This window comes from Arabidopsis thaliana, chromosome 4 (genome assembly GCF_000001735.4).
Source record: "Arabidopsis thaliana chromosome 4, partial sequence".
Lineage (NCBI taxonomy): Eukaryota > Viridiplantae > Streptophyta > Magnoliopsida > Brassicales > Brassicaceae > Arabidopsis > Arabidopsis thaliana.
This window is the reverse complement of record NC_003075.7, coordinates 13,964,267-13,984,070: the sequence shown is the minus strand read 5'-3', so window position 1 is coordinate 13,984,070 and position 19,804 is coordinate 13,964,267. Positions and strand designations below refer to the sequence as shown.

The 19,804-nt window shown below is 36.9% G+C and overlaps 8 protein-coding genes and 4 long non-coding RNA genes across 17 annotated transcripts; 7 read left to right on the top strand and 5 right to left on the bottom strand.

Annotated features, from left to right (window-relative positions):
* The first annotated feature begins 353 nt into the window (after positions 1 to 353).
* AT4G28180 (uncharacterized protein) lies at positions 354 to 1,275 on the top strand. The gene has a single exon (NM_118958.2). The coding sequence runs from the start codon at positions 390 to 392 to the stop codon at positions 1,158 to 1,160; it is 771 nt and encodes a 256-aa protein (NP_194547.1). The 5' UTR covers positions 354 to 389; the 3' UTR covers positions 1,161 to 1,275.
* AT4G08015 lies at positions 644 to 1,081 on the bottom strand. Its single transcript, NR_142174.1, has one exon. It is a non-coding gene; the product is annotated as an other RNA (long non-coding RNA).
* AT4G28170 (uncharacterized protein) lies at positions 1,234 to 2,436 on the bottom strand (the record flags this gene model as incomplete). Its single annotated transcript, NM_118957.2, has 2 exons — positions 1,234 to 1,600; positions 2,110 to 2,436. 2 exons carry the CDS (start codon positions 2,434 to 2,436, stop codon positions 1,496 to 1,498), a joined length of 432 nt encoding a protein of 143 aa, NP_194546.2. The 3' UTR covers positions 1,234 to 1,495.
* Positions 1,579 to 1,825, top strand: AT4G08005. The gene has a single exon (NR_142173.1). It is a non-coding gene; the product is annotated as an other RNA (long non-coding RNA).
* Positions 2,437 to 2,534: 98 nt separating the features above from the next.
* AT4G28162 lies at positions 2,535 to 4,504 on the top strand. 3 transcript variants are annotated; one of them, NR_142373.1, is made up of 2 exons: positions 2,535 to 3,970; positions 4,050 to 4,504. It is a non-coding gene; the product is annotated as an other RNA (long non-coding RNA). The 3 variants fall into 3 exon arrangements; NR_142374.1 differs by having other exon boundaries at positions 2,541 to 3,705; positions 4,050 to 4,412; NR_142375.1 differs by having other exon boundaries at positions 2,551 to 4,339.
* Positions 3,070 to 3,755, bottom strand: AT4G28160 (hydroxyproline-rich glycoprotein family protein). The gene has a single exon (NM_118956.5). It carries the CDS (start codon positions 3,679 to 3,681, stop codon positions 3,346 to 3,348), a length of 336 nt encoding a protein of 111 aa, NP_194545.1. The 5' UTR covers positions 3,682 to 3,755; the 3' UTR covers positions 3,070 to 3,345.
* A 79-nt stretch (positions 4,505 to 4,583) lies between the features above and the next one.
* AT4G28150 (hypothetical protein (DUF789)) lies at positions 4,584 to 6,768 on the top strand. 3 transcript variants are annotated; one of them, NM_118955.3, is made up of 6 exons: positions 4,584 to 5,242; positions 5,314 to 5,534; positions 5,619 to 5,799; positions 5,884 to 5,969; positions 6,057 to 6,148; positions 6,236 to 6,768. In NM_118955.3, exons 1-6 carry the CDS (start codon positions 5,159 to 5,161, stop codon positions 6,427 to 6,429), a joined length of 858 nt encoding a protein of 285 aa, NP_567798.1. In that variant the 5' UTR covers positions 4,584 to 5,158; the 3' UTR covers positions 6,430 to 6,768. The 3 variants fall into 3 exon arrangements, with proteins under 3 accessions (NP_567798.1, NP_001328078.1, NP_849463.1); NM_179132.1 differs by having other exon boundaries at positions 5,065 to 5,242; positions 5,320 to 5,534; NM_001341905.1 differs by having other exon boundaries at positions 5,884 to 6,148.
* A 1,383-nt stretch (positions 6,769 to 8,151) lies between these two features.
* Positions 8,152 to 9,578, top strand: AT4G28140 (Integrase-type DNA-binding superfamily protein). Its single transcript, NM_118954.4, has one exon. It carries the CDS (start codon positions 8,288 to 8,290, stop codon positions 9,164 to 9,166), a length of 879 nt encoding a protein of 292 aa, NP_194543.1. The 5' UTR covers positions 8,152 to 8,287; the 3' UTR covers positions 9,167 to 9,578.
* Positions 9,579 to 9,747: 169 nt separating this feature from the next.
* Positions 9,748 to 12,519, bottom strand: DGK6 (diacylglycerol kinase 6; the record flags this gene model as incomplete). Its single annotated transcript, NM_118953.2, has 12 exons — positions 9,748 to 9,999; positions 10,079 to 10,195; positions 10,278 to 10,365; positions 10,452 to 10,526; positions 10,672 to 10,739; positions 10,894 to 10,976; positions 11,165 to 11,213; positions 11,294 to 11,402; positions 11,502 to 11,587; positions 11,673 to 11,801; positions 11,887 to 12,003; positions 12,292 to 12,519. 12 exons carry the CDS (start codon positions 12,517 to 12,519, stop codon positions 9,748 to 9,750), a joined length of 1,401 nt encoding a protein of 466 aa, NP_194542.2.
* A 2,026-nt stretch (positions 12,520 to 14,545) lies between these two features.
* On the top strand, positions 14,546 to 16,042 carry MYB41 (myb domain protein 41). 2 transcript variants are annotated; one of them, NM_118951.3, is made up of 3 exons: positions 14,546 to 14,819; positions 14,928 to 15,057; positions 15,320 to 16,042. In NM_118951.3, exons 1-3 carry the CDS (start codon positions 14,687 to 14,689, stop codon positions 15,903 to 15,905), a joined length of 849 nt encoding a protein of 282 aa, NP_194540.1. In that variant the 5' UTR covers positions 14,546 to 14,686; the 3' UTR covers positions 15,906 to 16,042. The 2 variants fall into 2 exon arrangements, with proteins under 2 accessions (NP_194540.1, NP_001328222.1); NM_001341904.1 differs by having other exon boundaries at positions 14,555 to 14,819; positions 14,928 to 16,042.
* A 324-nt stretch (positions 16,043 to 16,366) lies between these two features.
* AT4G07985 lies at positions 16,367 to 16,680 on the bottom strand. Its single transcript, NR_142172.1, has one exon. It is a non-coding gene; the product is annotated as an other RNA (long non-coding RNA).
* A 314-nt stretch (positions 16,681 to 16,994) lies between these two features.
* On the top strand, positions 16,995 to 18,972 carry AT4G28100 (uncharacterized protein). Its single transcript, NM_118950.4, has 2 exons — positions 16,995 to 17,967; positions 18,451 to 18,972. Exons 1-2 carry the CDS (start codon positions 17,374 to 17,376, stop codon positions 18,769 to 18,771), a joined length of 915 nt encoding a protein of 304 aa, NP_567797.1. The 5' UTR covers positions 16,995 to 17,373; the 3' UTR covers positions 18,772 to 18,972.
* Positions 18,973 to 19,804: the final 832 nt, after the last annotated feature.

Genomic DNA, 19,804 nt, shown 5'->3' with positions numbered 1-19,804 from the left:
GGAAGATGTTGGTAGTATAAGTATTAAGCATTTTACTTACTGTCGTTACATGTCCGGTGTCCCTGTCCAAGGCAATCGGCAGTTGTGTGTTGAAATTATCCCAACGATGATGGGTCGCTATCTAACGAGATATTTGTCCATCCGCATAATTTTCTTTTGAATATTTTAAAGAAAATCAAACACTAGCGTTTTGTCTTTGAAGATATGAATGAATGAGACAAATATCAGATTCTTTATCAAAGTGGATAAAACAAAAGAGCATAATCGAGCCCATAGTGAATATGGGCCAACATGAGAAAGAGGCCCATTAAAGTTGACAAGTATATGACTCGCGACTCTCGAGAGAGCAGAGTGAGAGAGAGAGAGGAATTAGCAAAAGTAGAAAGAAAATGGGATGCTGCTTCAGCGCCGGAAAAGTCACAGCTCCACCAGTCGCCGCCGCTCAAATTCCTCCACCCCTCGAAGAAGAATCCGTCAAAGAAGTCGTTGTTCAATCAGTCTCTGTCTCCGTCCCCATACCCATCTCCGTCCCTGTCCCAGTCCCCGACCTCGTTCCTTCCGCACCAACAGTCTCAGATTCAGAAGCTCAAGTTCCTCTTCCTCTCTCACCTCCAGCTCCGGAGATCTCTCACAGCAAGTCCGACATTTGCAGCGTCTCTGTCTCTCACAGCTACTCCACTGCCACAACTGCTACCGCTGCGTCCATCCTCGAAGACGATGCTCTCAGCAAACCTCACCGTCCTCCTCCTCCTTCTTCTTCCACCTCTCGCCGTAACAGGCCTGACAGAGTCCTCAGATCTCCGGCAGAACGACATTCTCCTCAGGGGAAGCAGCTCCGTCCTAGGTTAGTCCGAGAGAGACAGTCTCGTCAACCAAACCCTACTCACAACCGGCGAAATGTGGATTCGGGTCCACTCCCACGGAGCGGGTTATCGGATAATCCGAGGCGTCGCTCACAGTCTCCAGCCACTCGTGCCCCGAGTTCTGCAAGAAGAAGCCCCATGAAGAAACGAGTAGGAGCTCCGGAGAAAGACGGAGCAACAGAGGTGAAGAAGAAGGAAGAAGAAACGGAGAAAGTAACTGCTGAGGTAAAGAAGGAAGAAGATGTAACAGCTGTGAGAGACCCTGAAGTGTCCATGGAATGCTTCATCTTTCTCTGATGATCTCTTCTCCTTTCATCATTATTAACTCTGATGTGATTGATTGTTTTTTTTCTTTCCCTTTTTTTGATTTGTAAATTGCGGAATGTATAATTATTAACCAAATCTTATGCGGATCTTCGTTTTTGGTTTGTTTATTGTGGACTCGTAAAGTAAAAGGCAAGCCTACGCAACAACGCTCACAAATTCCATGGCTTTTTATTTTATGGAGATTGCTGCTCTTTTGCTATGGGATAAGCAGACACAAACAGAGAAACACTGTTCTGTTTAACAACACTTGACTACATAAACACTTGTCTGATAAAAAGTCCTACTTAATGAGATGAAAGAAGGTTTCAGAAAGAGCTTGATGATGATGAGGGAGGACATGGCTGAGCAATGAACGTTGGGACATCTTCTCCAGGCATCAACACCGATATCTCTCTTTTACACACATCCATCTGCAAATAAACAACACAAGATTATACATGACATCATCATCTCACAAAAGACAACTAGTGTGTCGACAAATAGGTAGTGAATTCCTCTAAACATATCTTATTTTCTACTCTGCTTATATTCAAACCTCGTTGCATGAATCAAGGGGTTTTGTATCCCCATAAAATAATACATTTAATGTAATCCTGTTTTGGACTTTGCACCATTTTTCAAAGATACGACAAAAGAGCTTCCTCTAGCATAAACCCTGGTAAATCATGATCCTGACCGATAGACTTCATTAAACTTAATAACTTATACGCATTGGCAGGTTTATTTCATCTTAATCTCACCACCCAACAAAAACAAGCATAGTTATGAATCACAAATGTTTGATGATCACAACCTCATTTAGATGCAAATTCCAAGTGAATCAGAATGTTCACTTGAGTTAAAAGACTAAGTAAAAAAACAACAGAACAAAAAACGTAGGCAAAAATATAAAAGCAAATAGAGAGGAGATGTTATGAACCTTGGGGGAAGCAAAAGGAGGAAACTTTTGGTCGAGAGGTGGTGATGGAGTTGGTTTAACGAACATGAACCTCTCAAAAAAAGCAATTAAGAGGAAGATAGCAATCAAAACTCCGGTCGCAACCAAACCAAATGGCACCGCATTCACCGAGCTCTCAAAACGTCCTTGACCTTCTTCGTCCGCAGCTAAAGGACCCGCCGTTCCAAACCTTCTATGGTCGTGGCTGCTCATTTGTAACTGGAAAGAGACTTGTGAAACAGAGGAACAAGATGTAGAAAAAGATCGTTTCATTGCCCAAGTTCCCACTTTTAGTTGACTAGTCAACATTACGTACGTAGTTTGGGCTTTTCTCTTTATTGGGCCTATGGTCCCAAAATGGGCCTACCTTGCTCAAGTTATAATAGTATCTCAGAGGGAAAAAACACGAACGACGAATCGATCGGAGAAGAAGAGCAATCTCGGAATCCCGCGAAAACTTGATCGGCGTATTGGTCACGGGGACTACAATGGCGAAGATTGAACCCATTGATGAGGACGAGTCAGAGGACAAGAAGAAGACGAAGATGAAAAACCGAAACCATGGATCCACGAACTTCTTCGTGTTCGTTGATTATCTTTTCCTCTTTATATTTTTCTGCTTTCTTTGTTATATCATCTTCAAGGTATTGGGTGTTTGAACGAACCTTCATCGATTTGGTTTTTGGTCATGGTGATCGTTTTTTCCAATTCGCTATGGATAGACAGAAACTTCAATTCCAATAGACTTTTCCAAGACATCTCTTTGTCCATTATCATCGCATTGTTTTAGAAGTTTCCAAATTTGATTTGTTAATACATCGTAGTTGTCGTTGGTTTTGTTAATGCTAAATGCTAATGCTGAGATTACTTTGAAACTTTGAGATTTTACATATCTTGACAAAATTTCAGACTTTGTAAAGAGAGTTTCTCTTTTGACTCAATCATGGCAATAATGATTCAATTGAAGAGTTTCTACATATTTCTACTCTTTTGTGACTCAATACATTTGCAGCAATGTGAGTCATTACATTTTATTTGGAAATATTATTTTTAGATAGTATGTAAGCAAAAGCTCTGGAATTTATTCAATATCCTCTTAAGTATATATAGAGAGAGATCATGAAGATATATGACTATGATGAAATGACTAGTATACTTGTTATGTGAACCAGAATTGAATACCCTTCTGCATCTAGCAAAAGCTTATTTGTTGACAGGTCATGGTTGTGGCACTGGTGGAACTTCATCTTCTCCTGAACTCGGACTGCGGGCTTTATTACTAGGAGTTCCATTTGAAGTGGCTGGGGCAACAGCAAGGGGATCTTTGTAAGGAAGGAATGGCAGCTTAGGTGTGGGAGGTAGCAAGAACCTTCCAAAACCAGGAATGAGACTAGATGGTTGAGGCACCATGTTTACAGGAAAGTCTGAATGTTTGCTCTCACTGGGAGTGGGGGAAATGGGAATGTAACGCATTCCGGTTACTTCCTCTGTACATCCAAGAATCAGGCTTACCAGAACAATTGTGGCTGTCAGATTTTGCAGAGTATAAGCCATTGTTGTGTTAGTTGAGGATAAAAGGTAAGAGCTTGAATGTGTGGTTTGTGGAGGGAAGATGGAAGAGATAGTGTGTGTAATATATAGAGTAGAGTGAAATAGTTAAAGCTAATTATGGGTACATTAAACGAACATAAACAAAGTGCTTTATTTACTAAAGAGAGAGAGCCTACAAAGTCTGGTAGCATCTATGGTATTGGCGGTGAATTATTGCATGATGATCAGTCATAACATTTGCCACACATGTCTAATTAGTAATTTTGGTTGTGATGGGCTTTTGTGCAACGAGGTCTTTGTCTTCTCTCTCACTTTTCTTTTATTATTTAAAATCCTACTTTCTTCTCATATTCAAACCGTGAATTCTGCAGGTTTATTTGGCTTCACATACAAGTAACAGAAAAACCGATGAAGAAGAAGTCAGCGAGAGACGACGGCTTCCACTTTGAAAGAGTTTGATTTCTTTTACTTTCTCTTTATTCTTTACGAAGTTGGTAAAACATATTTGACCATTTCTTGAGTTTTCTTCTCCGATCAATCTTTTGATAATGTTTTAATAATTACATTTACGTGACTAGCGGCATATTCTACAGTTGTCTGATAGAAATTTGTAAGAAATCCATAAAAGTCAAAGAGTGTTTCCGTACTTTTATTATCCCCATGTCGTCGTACTATTTGAATGTGTCAAACTTCTATAGTAGATATTTAGTTTAACTTGGATTACAACATTGCCGACTGATCCTGTCACACATGTCCTTTTATGTTAATGATTCTTTTAAACCATATGAATTATAATATGTAAACAAAAAAGTCATTGACCCAGTTTCTCTTGAAATCTTGTTATATGTGATCGACCTAGTTTCTCTTCTTTCAAGATGTATCCAAAAGAAGGAGACTTTGTATTGGGAGATGTCATCATCTAAGACTTAGGAATAATAGCTCTGTTTTGTTGTGTTGTTCACGAACTATGCAAAATGAAGATATTAAGAAGCCATAACGTTTTATACTAAACCCAAACAAACAAAACTCAATCTCATCCGACAAAGTTAGAGAAACGAAACTATATTTTATTAAATGAAAATGAAAATAAATGGAGAAGGTGGAGAGTTGTGAGAAAGACAGGTGAATCTACCAATAATCTCCTGCCTTAGAAGAATGGGTCTCATGGAGTTTGGTTGATTATATAAACCTATTTCCTTACTTTCTTTTATCTCAAAGTAGATACAATTTTACTTGTTTTTTTTCTCATTGCTCAAAACAGAGTTCCGTTGGAGTTTTCTTTAAAAAGTTTGTCCCTTTTCGTTCAATCTTTCCCTGTTTCTGACATTGCCGTGAAAGTCTCAAATGCTCGTCTAATAAAGCTAACACTTTTGTCCGAAAACTAAGCTCTTTGAAACGTCAGGGAAAGAGAATCCCGCAATACTCTCTCCTCTCTCTTTTTTTTTTTTTTCTGGGTCGAAGTTTGGTTCTTTGTTGGATAATGATGGTTTTTGACAGTGAATCTAACCTAGACCGATTCTTACGCTGCACTACACCGATTGTGCCTGCCTATTCCCTCCCAAAGGTTTACGCCTTTTTCTTTTTCTTAAAACAATTCTCTGAATTTAGGATCTGAAACTGTGTGTTTTTTGGCAGACACAGATCAAGAACCTTAATCCTCTATGGTATCCGTTGGAGAGCCAGAGCGTCGAGTATTTCAGGTTGGGAGATTTTTGGGATTGTTTCGACGAGTGGAGTGCTTACGGTGCAGGTGTCCCCATTGTATCGGAAACGGGCGAAACATTGGTCCAATACTATGTTCCTTACCTCTCTGCAATCCAGATTTTCACCTCTCATTCTGTTATCAATACTCTTAGGTAATGATCATTATGCTGCCATTTTCATAAACACAAGCATATATTCAACAATCTAACATGTCGCTGCGATGAATGATGATTTAGGGAGGAGACAGAATCAGGGGATTCAGGGAGCGAGTCGTGTAGCGAGGAGTGGAGATGGGAAGGATGTTCTTCGTCTGAAGAAGGGTTTGATCATCAAGAACCTCTCGATCGCCTCGGTTACTCTTACTTGCAGTATTTCGAGAGATGTACACCTTACTCTAGAGTCCCTCTCATGGATAAGGTTTGTTCCCCATTCTTGGAGTTTGATTCCAGAAGCACTTTCTTTCATTGTTTTATGATTCCATAAGTCTCTGTCTACTTTCAGATCAAAGAGTTGGGAGAAAGATACGTAGGGTTGAGGTCATTGAGGAGTGTTGATCTGTCTCCTGCGAGTTGGATGGCTGTTGCTTGGTCTGCCTTTTCTTCTTTTTCTTGTTTCAGAAAACAAAGTTAAGGTTAATGTAGTAAAATGGTGACGATGTTTGATTGTATGTGTAGGTATCCAATCTATCACATTCCCATGAATAGAAGCATAAAAGACTTGTCTACTTGCTTCCTCACTTACCACACGCTTTCTTCATCTTTCCAAGGTGCATTTTCACTTTCCTCTTGGAAGTGTGTATTAATGTATTAGTACATTCATTCCCCATTTCTAAAGTCCCTTGGCATTGGAACAGATGTAAAAAGGGAAGAGGAGAAGGAGAGGATAAGTGTGAGTGCATTTGGGATGGCCACTTACAAGATGCAAGGGAGGCTATGGGATAATGATAGATTGCTTTGCTTTTTGAGCGTAGCAGATTCTTGGCTAAAGCAGCTAAGGGTCCACCACCATGACTTCACCTACTTCACCACTACTACTCATTATCTTTGATATATGTAGTGTTTTAGATCATTACTTGGTTAACAGTCTATTTAGCTTTGTTGTTTAAGAGTAGCACATATCAATAATGTTGGATTGTTGTTACTTGGGACTCTTTGGGAAGGATAGGTACTGACTTTTTCTTCACAAGACTTTTATATCATAAATTTAGTTTGGGGTCAGATTGATGATGATGGGCTCAATACATTTATTCTTTTCTAATGTTTTGTGGCTTTCTGTTTGTACAAACGCACGTTCTCTTGATTTTGGTATCCTTCTCTTTTTAACAATTTTCTAAATTTCATAACAAAAAAGAAGAAGATATATACAGAGATATATATTGATTTACATAAAAGATTATCACAAAAATCTCTAGAACTTTCTACATGATATTTAGATATATTTATGTTACAATTATCTCAAATTTAGTTTCTTAGCCTCTAATATAATATTCTGATATTATGTACTTACTAGGAATTATTTATGGTGTTTTAGATTGTTTCTGAAGATACCTCTTAAAATTGGATCATGTTTTAGGCTTCTTTCGACTTTTGTCCAAATTTGATAAATTGGATCATTGGCCCAAAATAAAGTTGGTTCGTCTTTTTTATGCTCACCCCTAACTAAAATTACACCAAAAAAACTATACTGTTTCTAAACATTATCACATTATAGTATTATACACAACAATATTAACTCATAAAATAAAAAGAATAAATGTGTGCCTTAATATTCACGAATTTTCTTAAGAATAATACTCTTATAGAGATTTTAGTAGATTTTCTTCTGCACCCATCTTCTTTTTTGCCACTAGAAAAAGTTACATAAAAACTGTAAGTTGATAAATAAATAAAACTGTAAATTCCAACAATTAGTTTGGATTTTCCACCTGAAATCTTTATAGACTATGTTTATTCCTCACAATAAATAGAAGATATGAAGAATAACATCACGCATAGTCGATATGCACGTGAGATAATATGTTGAGATTTAGTTACCAAAAAAGAATGATTTTGTCTGAGAAATGAAATTCCTCTAGTTGTGAATTTTTCAAACTTGGTCGGTCTTGTGAGTTGAGTATCTTTTTGAGGGGAGGTGGGAATAATAATAAGCAAAAATATCTTAAAAAAAAGCGAAAGCTGAGTTTGACCAATCACCGACCCGGAAGATTGAAACTATAATTAGTACTACGTTTGGTTGTCATCAAAATGGTCATTCTTATGGTTATGGGATATTATCCTTTGCCGCGGCTAGCCGACCATTACACCAACATCATTTTTTTTTGTCTCCATTCAATTTGCATAAACCTCTTAAATTATAGATGTTTTTTACAGTCTAATCTTATCTTTTAACTTTGTAAGTGGTGTCGCCTTACGAAAATTAAAGCTTGGAAAATAACTAAATAAAGTTGAAGGATATGAACTAATGAATGCCTTCACCGTCCAAAAAAACAGAGAATGCCACGTATTCGTACGGACGTTAATGTTTTCATCTCTGCGCGTTGTGTTTTTATGTGTCAATATCTCTCTATTTTTCAAATGCTCATTTTCTTAACTTTCTTATTGGCCAATGAATTGGAGTAAAAGCAAAGGAATAACCCCAAAAAGATAGTTTTGAATAGTCGTCAATAGATAGATGGGACATACAAATTACAAAAGCGGTTAGCAAAATCTTTCGTTGAAAAAAATAAATATCTAATTCTTGCCCTCATATATAAACCCATGTAGAGTCGTCTCTCTCTTACCAAATAAGAACAAAACAAGACATAATTTTCTCTGTTTTCCTAGCTCTCTCCTCTCAAATTCTTCCATTGCTCTCTGTTTTGGCAAATCGTGAACTGCCACGTCTTTAAGGCATCAGTGAAGCAAAGATGGACTTTGACGAGGAGCTAAATCTTTGTATTACGAAAGGTAAAAATGTTGATCATTCTTTTGGAGGAGAAGCTTCTTCCACGTCCCCAAGATCTATGAAGAAAATGAAGAGTCCTAGTCGTCCTAAACCCTATTTCCAATCCTCTTCTTCTCCTTATTCGTTAGAGGCTTTCCCTTTTTCTCTCGATCCAACACTTCAGAATCAGCAACAACAACTCGGATCATACGTTCCGGTACTTGAGCAACGACAAGACCCGACAATGCAAGGCCAGAAGCAAATGATCTCCTTTAGTCCTCAACAACAACAACAGCAGCAGCAGTATATGGCCCAGTACTGGAGTGACACATTGAATCTGAGTCCAAGAGGAAGAATGATGATGATGATGAGCCAAGAAGCTGTTCAACCTTACATCGCAACGAAGCTGTACAGAGGAGTGAGACAACGTCAATGGGGAAAATGGGTCGCAGAGATCCGTAAGCCACGAAGCAGGGCACGTCTTTGGCTTGGTACCTTTGATACAGCTGAAGAAGCTGCCATGGCCTACGACCGCCAAGCCTTCAAATTACGAGGCCACAGCGCAACACTGAATTTCCCGGAGCATTTTGTGAATAAGGAAAGCGAGCTGCATGATTCAAACTCGTCGGATCAGAAAGAACCTGAAACGCCACAGCCAAGCGAGGTTAACTTGGAGAGCAAGGAACTACCGGTGATTGATGTTGGGAGAGAGGAAGGTATGGCTGAGGCATGGTACAATGCCATTACATCGGGATGGGGTCCTGAAAGTCCTCTTTGGGATGATTTGGATAGTTCTCATCAGTTTTCATCAGAAAGCTCATCTTCTTCTCCTCTCTCTTGTCCTATGAGGCCTTTCTTTTGAAAAAGTTTATAAACCCACATTGTGTTGTAGGTTATAGTTTAGGGTTATGCTCATTGGCATTTGGATGGAGGCAATTTTTGTGATCTCCCATTCCACCACATATCAGTCATTATATGTGTCTACCTTTTCTCTGTATTTCTATCATTATCATTGTTTTTATTATGTGTCTGTATGTGTTTCCCTATTGCTACATACATAGATGTCCTCTTTGTTCATTGAGTTTGTTATCTGTACTTTTACAACTTGGCAACATCACATAGTCTGCAGAGGTTGTTATAATGACCTCTGCCTATCATGCAAGATCTTTATGCATCTTTGAGTTTCTACGAGAAGTCTCTGGAGAAGTCAAGTGACACTTCCAAAAGAACTAGAGGGTTCGATTTAATAGGCAAGAAGAAAGTCCCAAAAGTCTTAGGCTCAAACAACCCTTAGTGCATTACTTTGTATGTTCGAACATAAAGAGAAAGAATAGGCGACAAAGAAACAGAGGTTAGGTGAGTTTTGGGTATGTTTGGGAGCTTGGTTAATCGTTAGTTGTTACTATACTAGCTCAAGAAAGAGAATATTGTTTCTAGTGGATTCTAAAACTCCTCATTTTCAACCACTGATGAGTCATCTTCATCATTACTAAACCGGATTATAGAAGAAGACTCATACATGCTTTTGGACCTGCAATTTTGGGTTGCAAGCATGTTGACTTGTCCATGATGTGAGATCTCTACCATCACAGTTTCATCATTTGATGGCAGTGGTTGTTTCCATGGCTCTCCATCTATTCTCATATAAGCATGCTTCGCCGCACCTTTCTTAAACTCTAATCGAACTCGGTTTGCCTAAACACATATACACACACCACACGAGTTAAAAATATGCACTTAACTCACAGTTTGTCTTCTATCACTTTACATTTACCTGTGCAAGTCTTGTCCCATGACCATTTGGAGAGAGCAGAATAAGACCATGCCAAGCATTTCGAAACCCAACGATTTCGATGAGTCCATCGTCAACGAATGGTGCAGTTAGGCTTCTCTGTTGAGACAATAGAAAGAAAAAGAGAACCACGTTTTAGTAAGATTATTAATAAAGCAAGAGAATGTTTATAAAAACCTACATCACGTTGTTTCTTAGGATTTGGTGTTCCCCAAGGATTTAGTCCTCCAGAAAAACTAGGAAGATTCAAACATACTATGGACCTTATGCTGCCAGAACAAAAATTTATGTTAATTACTATATTCTCTATTGTACAAATAGAAAGCCTTGCATAACCTTTTACTTATACAGTTACCTTTGGGGAATATGAAGATCATTCCATTGGCCATTTCTATCACAAATCTGAATTTTTGCAAGCTTAGCTATGTTTCTGCAGCAAACGGCATAGATTCAATTGAGAGCAAAATTATATACACATGAAATCAAGTTACATCGAAACTATAAGATGACGTCTAATTTTAATGAGTGGCAAGCGAAATTGGAAAGAATGGATAAGAAAATAAAAATATACTCACTGTGAAGAAGGGTGAAAAAGAGAGGCAAAAAACCATCCTTGTGTGCAACTAAGCTTTAGATATGTGCTCTGGAAGGTCATGAAATCAATGGAAACATTACATATTAGTGTAATTTAGTCACGTGAAATATATTGTACAACTGTCCCACTAATGTAAACATTAGAGCCACATCAATTGAAGACAACATAAAAAAAAAACTTTAAGAGCAAAGGTAATGCAAACCTGATTAACTAGCTGATTTTTAAACCTTTCCGGGTGCAGTTTTCTCTGGGAATGAAATGCATAAGATACTTGAGCATCCATTCCTGCAGTAAAATTTGATTAGGGATTAGCTTGTATCTTCCACAAATACAACCAACCAGTGGAAGTACTGAACATGACAATTCATACAATTAATTTATAATCCAAGTTTCAAATATCATTGACATGATGTTTAGATATCATTTATCTCACACCTAACACAACGTGGAACGTAAAGAGCAAAAAATGTTACCCAAGCTGAAGTAATTCCAGAATCCCCCACGATATGTATGGTAACCTTCCTGAAAATTTGAAAAGAATAATGCTGATCATATAAGAATAAAAGAAAGAGATGATGCGCAAAAGAAGAAAAATATCTTACCATATTTTCTTGATCTGATGGGAAAATACGAGGAAGAGAATGTGGTAGCTTAAGAGTAATATCACAAGAGCCTTCCTTGGGATGCTTCATCCTCATAAGTATCTTCCAACTTGATTAAGATATAAAATGCATACATATATCAATCCAAAAACAAAGTATAATATATGAAAATTGAAAGAGAATGATATATGTGTAATTGAATATATACTTGTCTATCTTCATCTCTTTTGCATTGATCACTTTACCCAAAAAAGACTCCACCGAAGACCTATCTGTTCCAGGATTTTTCTTACCCTGAAGATGATGAGATTTAGTAAGAAGAAACATATTCTATGAGATATAATATGATTTGAGTGATCATCAGTGTATATATACATACCCATCCAAATGCAAATGGAAGGTTGTTACCGGTACCTAAAGGAACCGTAGCAATTGGAGGTGGATTGGATAAATTAAGATCAGAAACAACTCCAAGGAGCCAACCAGCTGTTCCATCTCCCCCTGCAACCTAAATTAAACATAACTCATGCTTAATGACAAATGACTAAATTATTAACACCTTTTCTATTTACGTACCGATGAAGATAACTCACAATGATTTTCAACTTGTCCCGAATCTTGCTAGCCAAACTATCGTCTTTTAACCTCTCTAGGTTAAGATAAATTCTCTGCAGCACTTTATCTGGGGTCTCTACCTCCAGATCAAAAACCTGAGTACCAAATATGCTATAATTAATAACCAATTAAAAAACATGGAAATATAATATATGATAATGATCATCAGTAAAATAATGTAGACAGTTATCTAATTTAATTAGTTTCCATATTTCAATCAAGTTTGATTTTTAGGGTTTTTAGGTTAAAATCAGATATAAAATCAATCAAGTTACGTATTTAAGAAGAATCAACGAATTCATCACTTTTTGTTGTAGAAGCCAATTTCAAAAACCAATGAATCATTAGTCTATGGCTAAAGCCTAAATTGATATATTATAGACCTGCTTGTCGTTGAGCAGAGTACGGTAGGTAAGGATGAGTTCTGCACCTAGTTGACCTCCGCTTTTGGAGTTGATGAATACGAGGATTGGGTTCTCAGGTGCAGTTGTACAACTGATTTGCGCCTCAGGCTCGTCTTCAGGCGAGAGAACGTACGAAGGTATGAAGAATTTCTTAAGGAAATCTGATAAATTCTTGTATTTTTCCATACTCGTCTCTGACTGAACCATTCACATATCAACACTCATCAAGTATTCATATTTAAGATTAATCAAATAACAAATATATAAAATCGACATCGTTAATCATGCAAAAGACGATCGAAGTAGACATCATACCATGAAATCTCTCAAGGGGTTGAAAGATAAAGTTTACTATATTATCGTGTCTTGAAAAAGTAATTAGATTTAAATAATGGAGATCCTGAAGATTTTATAACCTTTTGTTAATGGTATTGCTATACCAAGACTAATTAGGAGTTAGAACAAGGTTAAAGGCACAACGTTGATTTTCCTTTTTCTTTTATATAGATAAAAACACTAGTACTCTTAAATGGTCTTTATGCACATGAAAACGTGATCTTTAACATGCATATCTAATTAGTAATTACTGCTTTTTTTGTTTGTCAAAAATTACAGTCTTTTTTCATTACTTTTTTTGTTAAAGGATTTATATCTAATTTACTGCTGACATATGGAAATGGAGTCCATTGTCTTTGTATTATATATCATCTTTCATATATTTCATACTTTTCTTTAGTTTAATATATTTATACCAATTTATACATATTTAGATATTCTACAAATATTAATTTTTTGTCATCATTTGTTTTATATTTTATAACATTTAACTTATTAAGGTTAAACGCAATTACAAAGTGTAACTTAGCCCGTCACTGATGAGCTCATTTTTACAAGCAATTAAGCCCATTAAGGGTGTAAAGCTTAATTCCACTAATGGCCCATTAAGTAAAAAGCGCTATAGTATTAGGCCTTGTTCGAGAATCTCCTAATGCCATGACTTAGACACAATCTTTGGACTTGACATCAATACATCATCTCTGACGATGACCGATTTCCTTTGGTAAATCTCTGACGATGACCAATCCAGAAGAGAAACCTAAGAGTAGATAGAATGATGCAAAAAAGAAGTGAAAGGATAACCCCACATCACATCTCTTTCCATGTGTCACCTTCTGCATGAATCCACACATTGCTATTTTAAGAAGGTGAAAATATTTTAAAATGTAGACAATAAGCTTCGGTGTGAACTTCGGAGAAGCCTGTGGTTCTTGTGATAAAGGGGATATCGAATTCAAAGTTTGTTGCACTGCTTTCCACCAACAATTTAACAAACATAAAAAATAAAATAAAAAAGTTTCACTTCTTTTGCAATTTTGTAGTTATTTAATTTGCTTTTTGAAATCGTCTAAGTAGTGCCAACGTGGATGGCTTGTTCGGAGAGAGCCTTCCACAAGCAATTGAAACTTGGAATAACGTTGCATAAGTAAAATGTTGCAATCATCAATTTTAAAAGCACAAGGCACATGACATTAACACGTTATTTGAAAGTTTTTTTGATGAGAATATCCAACTACTTTACCGTCCTCACTCTCTTAACCTTTGAAACTCTAGGCTTTATGTTCCAAAATTCAACGTAACATATATTCTCATACTTAATTTTTCAGGTTTTCTTAAACCAAACATTATGTAAAAGTCAACTTACCTATATTAACATGCAAAGTCAACATCTCTTTTTTTGTTTAAGCAAAGTCAACAACTTAACCCACAAACAAAAAGCAAAACATGCAAAATTATTAATGTGCTTCACTCTGACTCTCACCACCATAAGGTAAACATAAAATACTCTCACCGCCGAAGTTACCCCCACAAGGTTTCTATTTTAATCTCTTAGTTCCATTACTTTATCTACATTAACATACAAAAGAACATTCTATCACTCCAAAATATACGCATAAAGATATTATTATTTGAACTAACAGAATCTAAGTTAGATAGATAGATTATATTAAATACCATACATACTATCACGTGGATCGTTTCTAGAATATACAGTAAAAAAAAAACGTTAGGCGATATGTAGTCTAAGCAAGGTTTATAACCTTTTGTATATTTCAAAGGACGTGGCATATTAGGTACATGCCAAGTGGAATTGACCTTGGCTCTCTTCTACATTGATAAAGTTCTTCGCATAATTCACATCCCTATATAAACAAATGAACGGAGAAGGTATGAGTACATCCACACATTGACATTTCTAAAATCCAACTCCTCTTTTTGAAAATTAAGAAACTCCACTTGGCTCTTCGATTTTTTCTATCTAAATAACAGAACCAAATCATTATCGAAATTTAAAGTTGTGCGAAACAAAACAAAGATGGGAAGATCACCTTGTTGTGATAAAAATGGAGTGAAGAAGGGACCATGGACTGCTGAGGAGGATCAGAAACTCATCGATTATATTCGATTTCATGGTCCTGGCAATTGGCGTACGCTCCCCAAAAATGCTGGTACGTATAAACTACACACCGTTCCTTATATTTTGTTCTCATAGATTAATATATATGTTCTCTATTTATTGAGTCACACACTTATAAGTCGTATTGTACAAATTAAAGGACTCCATAGATGTGGAAAAAGCTGCCGTCTTCGATGGACCAATTATCTAAGACCGGACATCAAGAGAGGAAGATTCTCGTTCGAGGAAGAAGAAACTATCATTCAGCTACACAGTGTTATGGGAAACAAGTAAGCCTGATCATTCACACCATAATTTTTGTCTGAAATTCATATTCATCAGCTACATGCTTTTGTATGTTAATTAATGTAAAACTCAAAAAGGGAGAGTGTACGTTTGCATGCGGGGGTACATGTCAAATGTAGGCCATCAACTCCAATAAACTATTATTAGTACTTTACTAGTACGTATTGACCTATATTAGAATAATAATAAAGGAGTTTTGTATTGATCATAGATTAATGTCACTAATATTGAATTGATGAATATTAGGTGGTCAGCAATAGCCGCTCGTCTACCAGGGAGGACCGATAACGAAATAAAAAACCATTGGAACACTCACATCCGCAAGAGACTTGTAAGGAGTGGTATCGACCCTGTTACTCATTCTCCACGCCTTGATCTTCTTGATTTGTCCTCACTTTTGAGTGCACTTTTCAACCAGCCAAACTTTTCAGCAGTTGCAACACATGCGTCTTCTCTTCTTAATCCTGATGTATTGAGGTTGGCCTCTCTACTACTGCCACTTCAAAACCCTAATCCAGTTTACCCATCGAACCTCGACCAAAATCTTCAAACTCCAAATACATCATCAGAATCGTCTCAACCACAAGCTGAGACTAGTACAGTCCCAACAAACTATGAAACTTCATCATTGGAGCCTATGAACGCAAGACTCGACGACGTTGGTCTTGCAGATGTATTACCACCTTTGTCAGAGAGTTTTGACTTAGACTCGCTCATGTCAACGCCAATGTCTTCTCCACGACAAAATAGCATTGAAGCAGAAACCAACTCCAGCACTTTCTTCGACTTTGGAATTCCGGAAGATTTCATCTTAGATGACTTTATGTTTTAATTTTCAACATTTGCATACACATGTCTTGCTTTCACACATATGATTCTTTGTTGCATTCTTTCTTTTGTTTGATGTATAAATTTCTTGTTTTTATTCTCTCAAAAGATATTAAGTTATTAGTCTATAAAATTTTCATGAATGTTTATGTATTATCTGCTTAGGCGAGATATCTAAATTCTGCTCCATTAGTCCATATACACAGTTGACGGAAGCAAACATAGAATTATTAGCGTCAAACACATCACATATTCATATTGCTTTGTTCGAATCATCGTCAATCAAGTTAATCAGTTTATGCGAGTTCTATCATTTAGGCCCAATTCAAGGCCCAATTCAAGTTCATTTTAAAGCCGTTAATTTGGCCAATTTAAGGCCTATATTCCGGAAGCTTGTAGAACTATTTTCTAAAAACCAAATCGATAATATGAGTTAGTTAAACTTGGTCTATATAAAATGATATTTTCACTTTTCAATTCCAAGCAAGAGATAAGTGTGGAACAGTTAAATCTAAGTCTTATATAGATAATTTGAATTTGAGGGATGAAGGCATTTTGACTAATTGGTATGGGCAGGTAAGTAAGCAACACAAAGAACGTGTGAAAATGCTTTAATTGGTGGAATTTGGAACTTAAAGAGGAAGATTAGGAAATGCATTAGTGAAAGTGGGGACGACTCCTTTTTTCTCGCCTTTTGGAGTTTTCACCTTTTTCCCTGACGGACCGTTTCCCTAGGCTGGCCTCCGGCTCATATTCATATACCCGTTTGAAATAAGAGGTTTATTTCTTTTTATTTTTGGATTTGTCAATGCTCATAAAGCGTATCAATGATTTAATATATGATTGTAGAGAGTTTTTGTGTTTTGTCCTTTAGATATCGATCCTTTTCTTCCTGTGACTATGCTCCATTCGCATCTCATCCCACCTCGTTAAGGGCTCGTTATGTTTCTCCACCATTCATATCTTTTTTTTATTTTCTCTAACTCCTATCTTTAAATTTTTCTCTTTCACATATTTTTGCTAGCGTTTTGCGAAATTAAAAGCCACCATGTTATATACATGAACATGTAAATACATTACAAATGTACATGGATAAATATGAACTATACATTATGCTTAGTTACTAATGTAGACATGTAGTTAAGAATTCTTAGTTACTACTAGAACTAGTAGTACAAAACAAAAAGACAAGGCCTATAATTTCCGGAGCTAAACACAGTTTACAAAGGGATTATAGACTCTAAAACAAACCAGAAACTGCCAAAAGTCAGGAATCTCTTGTTTTTCTTCCCTCACATCTCTCTTCTCTCTCTCTTCACAATAGTCCTTTGGACAGAACAAAAGAGAGAGAAGATAGTGAATAATGGAAGGCTGCTTTTCTTCGTGAATCTCAGAATCTTAAAAGACTCAGATTTGAGAAAACGTTTCAATATCTAAATCCATTTCTCTCCCTCTCTCTTTAGCCATTTAGAATGAAGAAAAGTCTCACTCTACTCATCCTCCTCCTCTGTTCTCTCCTCTTCTCCACCGTCTTGAGCAACCTACTCGTCGAACCGGTCCAACCCAACACCGTACCAGCCTTCCCCGTCGAAACCCAAGCTCAAAGCTGCCGACTTGACCTCTCCAACGAGCTATTCGGTGGCGTCAACGAAGCTTGCGGAAGAAACCTTGACCGGAGTCGATGTTGCCCTGTTTTAGCCGCTTGGCTCTTCGCAGCTCACGCTCGCTCTGCTCTCCAGTTACCAGCTCCTGCTCCAACGCCGGAATCTTCTGATCCCGACGAACCCATGAAGCCTGACGACTCTCAGAAGTGCGTCAACACATTGCAAAGTGCGCTTTTGACTAAACAAATCAAGATCCCTCAGCCTAATTCTAGCTGTGACGCAATCTTGTGCTTCTGTGGTATTCGTCTCCACCAGATTAGCTCACTCTCTTGTCCCGCCGCTTTCAATGTCTCCTCCGGCTTCAAAAACGCAACTCCGACCGCCGCCGTGAAGAATCTTGAAAAAGAATGCCGGAACTCTTCTTACTCCGGTTGTACCAGATGCCTCGGTGCTCTTCAAAAGGTTCAATTTTTATAACTTAAGTTCAAATTTTTCGCATTCCGTCACATTAAATTTTCATTCTTTATGTCCCTAGTCCCTACACTAAGGATTCACAGAGCATTTAATGAAATTTTTTTCTTATCCTTAAAAGCATAATAAATGTTTTGATTTCATTTGCGTGAAGTCTTCTTCAGAATGTTCAAGTAGCTGTCACTCTCTATCCATGAGTAACATGTTCACCAAACTCACAATAACAAATTTTACTGTTAATTTTAGGGTTTATGTTGAAAGAGACACACACAAGCACATTGTTGGTTTTTCTTTGGCTATCCTTTTAGGTTGCAAACAATTGGAGATGTGCTTTTTCAGAAACTTTCTTTTTTCGTATAGACCCAAAGCACTGCAACACTCTGAAACCCTTCACTTTCACACGCAATCTTTTTGTTTTCCATTATATTAATGAATCTTGTTTTTTGTTTCAAATTTTGATGGGTGGATTTACAGCTAAAGGTAAGAGGAGGAAACAAGAAGACAACAACAGAGAGAGGGACTAAGATGATGAGCAAAGATTGCCAGCTCATGGGACTCACATGGCTACTAGCTCGTAACAAAACGGCATACATTCCCACTGTTTCGGCTGTGTTAAGAGCTATTATGTATAGTCCACACCCACCTCACCTCAACAAGTGTAGTCCTGACCAAGAGAACATGCCTTTAGCAGTTGACTCTCTACAGTTTCAAAAGAGCTTCTCTTCATCATCTCATCTTTTTGGGGTTTTACCGTTTTTACCCTTAGTCCTTTGTATCTTTCTCTTTCTACTGTGATTTTTTTCTGTATTTTTTGGTCGGGAGGGGTAAAGAGAGTCACGTGAAGCTACAAGACAGTTATGTGTATGTAAATGCTGTGCTCTTTTTTTGGTTCTGCAAACTCTTAACCCTCATTTTTTGGTTTTAACTGTGTTTTGTCCCATTTAACACTTTGTACGAGGTCTTGAAATTTTAAAAAATCATCTTGGCATTTAGAAAGTTGTCATATTGGACTATATAAGAACCATATCATGTGAACTTAATAAACAATTACAAAAGAGAGAGAGCCTTTGGTAGTCGTCGAATCCCAAGGACTATACTTACTAAGCATGTTGGTCGTGTCCACTAATGCGAATGTATTCCCCCAAAGTCAAATCCAAAAGGCATTGCAATTCCTCTTATTAATCTATTACTAGTTTATAAAGTGTGGTGTTATCTCACACAAGCTTAACTATATTTTTGACAAACTATTTTTGCGAAAATTTTCTTGGGAACCATGTCAATGAGAACCACCTTTCTACCATAAAAGTTTGAAGGTTTTTTAAACTGATCTCACTGGAGTAAAATTAACTGCTTAAAATAATACATCTCAATGAAGCCCTGAAACAACAAGTGAGAATGCAACAGTCACCATAATAGGAGGTCTTTAAATATAAAATGAATATCAATAATAATAAAAAAAATCATTGAGAGAATCAAGAAGAGATTTGTGTCTTTGTATAGACACTTAAGACTCTTTACCACTTATTTAAAGACACTACTTTTCATGTGTTTCCTTTTAATTGGTCAATGTGTTTTTGACATTAAAATATTAAATCTTTTGATTTTGAGACACTCAAAATAGTGGTTCACTAATGAGGATGCTAATGGGCTTGCTAGATAACTTTTTTTTTTCTTCTTTTACAAGAAATTGAATGATACACGTAATAAGTTATTTAGCTTATTGAAAAGCTTCGCATTAGACTTTAAAGACGTCACCGAGTCAAATTTCGGTTACTACAAACTCCAAAACTCATATTCAAGCTCTCTCTTCTCACTTTTTCTTCTTTGG

Bases quoted from the DNA above. Each gene is read 5' to 3' on its own strand.
- MYB41 (NM_118951.3), top strand. From the start codon at position 14,687: ATGGGAAGATCACCTTGTTGTGATAAAAATGGAGTGAAGAAGGGACCA. The intron at 14,820-14,927 runs GTACGTATAAAC...TACAAATTAAAG, and splicing joins TACGCTCCCCAAAAATGCTG to GACTCCATAGATGTGGAAAA. The intron at 15,058-15,319 runs GTAAGCCTGATC...GATGAATATTAG, and splicing joins CACAGTGTTATGGGAAACAA to GTGGTCAGCAATAGCCGCTC.
- AT4G28140 (NM_118954.4), top strand. From the start codon at position 8,288: ATGGACTTTGACGAGGAGCTAAATCTTTGTATTACGAAAGGTAAAAAT.
- AT4G28160 (NM_118956.5), bottom strand. From the start codon at position 3,681: ATGGCTTATACTCTGCAAAATCTGACAGCCACAATTGTTCTGGTAAGC.
- AT4G28180 (NM_118958.2), top strand. From the start codon at position 390: ATGGGATGCTGCTTCAGCGCCGGAAAAGTCACAGCTCCACCAGTCGCC.
- AT4G28100 (NM_118950.4), top strand. From the start codon at position 17,374: ATGAAGAAAAGTCTCACTCTACTCATCCTCCTCCTCTGTTCTCTCCTC. The intron at 17,968-18,450 runs GTTCAATTTTTA...GTGGATTTACAG, and splicing joins GCCTCGGTGCTCTTCAAAAG to CTAAAGGTAAGAGGAGGAAA.
- AT4G28150 (NM_118955.3), top strand. From the start codon at position 5,159: ATGATGGTTTTTGACAGTGAATCTAACCTAGACCGATTCTTACGCTGC. The intron at 5,243-5,313 runs GTTTACGCCTTT...GTTTTTTGGCAG, and splicing joins CTGCCTATTCCCTCCCAAAG to ACACAGATCAAGAACCTTAA. The intron at 5,800-5,883 runs GTTTGTTCCCCA...GTCTACTTTCAG, and splicing joins GAGTCCCTCTCATGGATAAG to ATCAAAGAGTTGGGAGAAAG.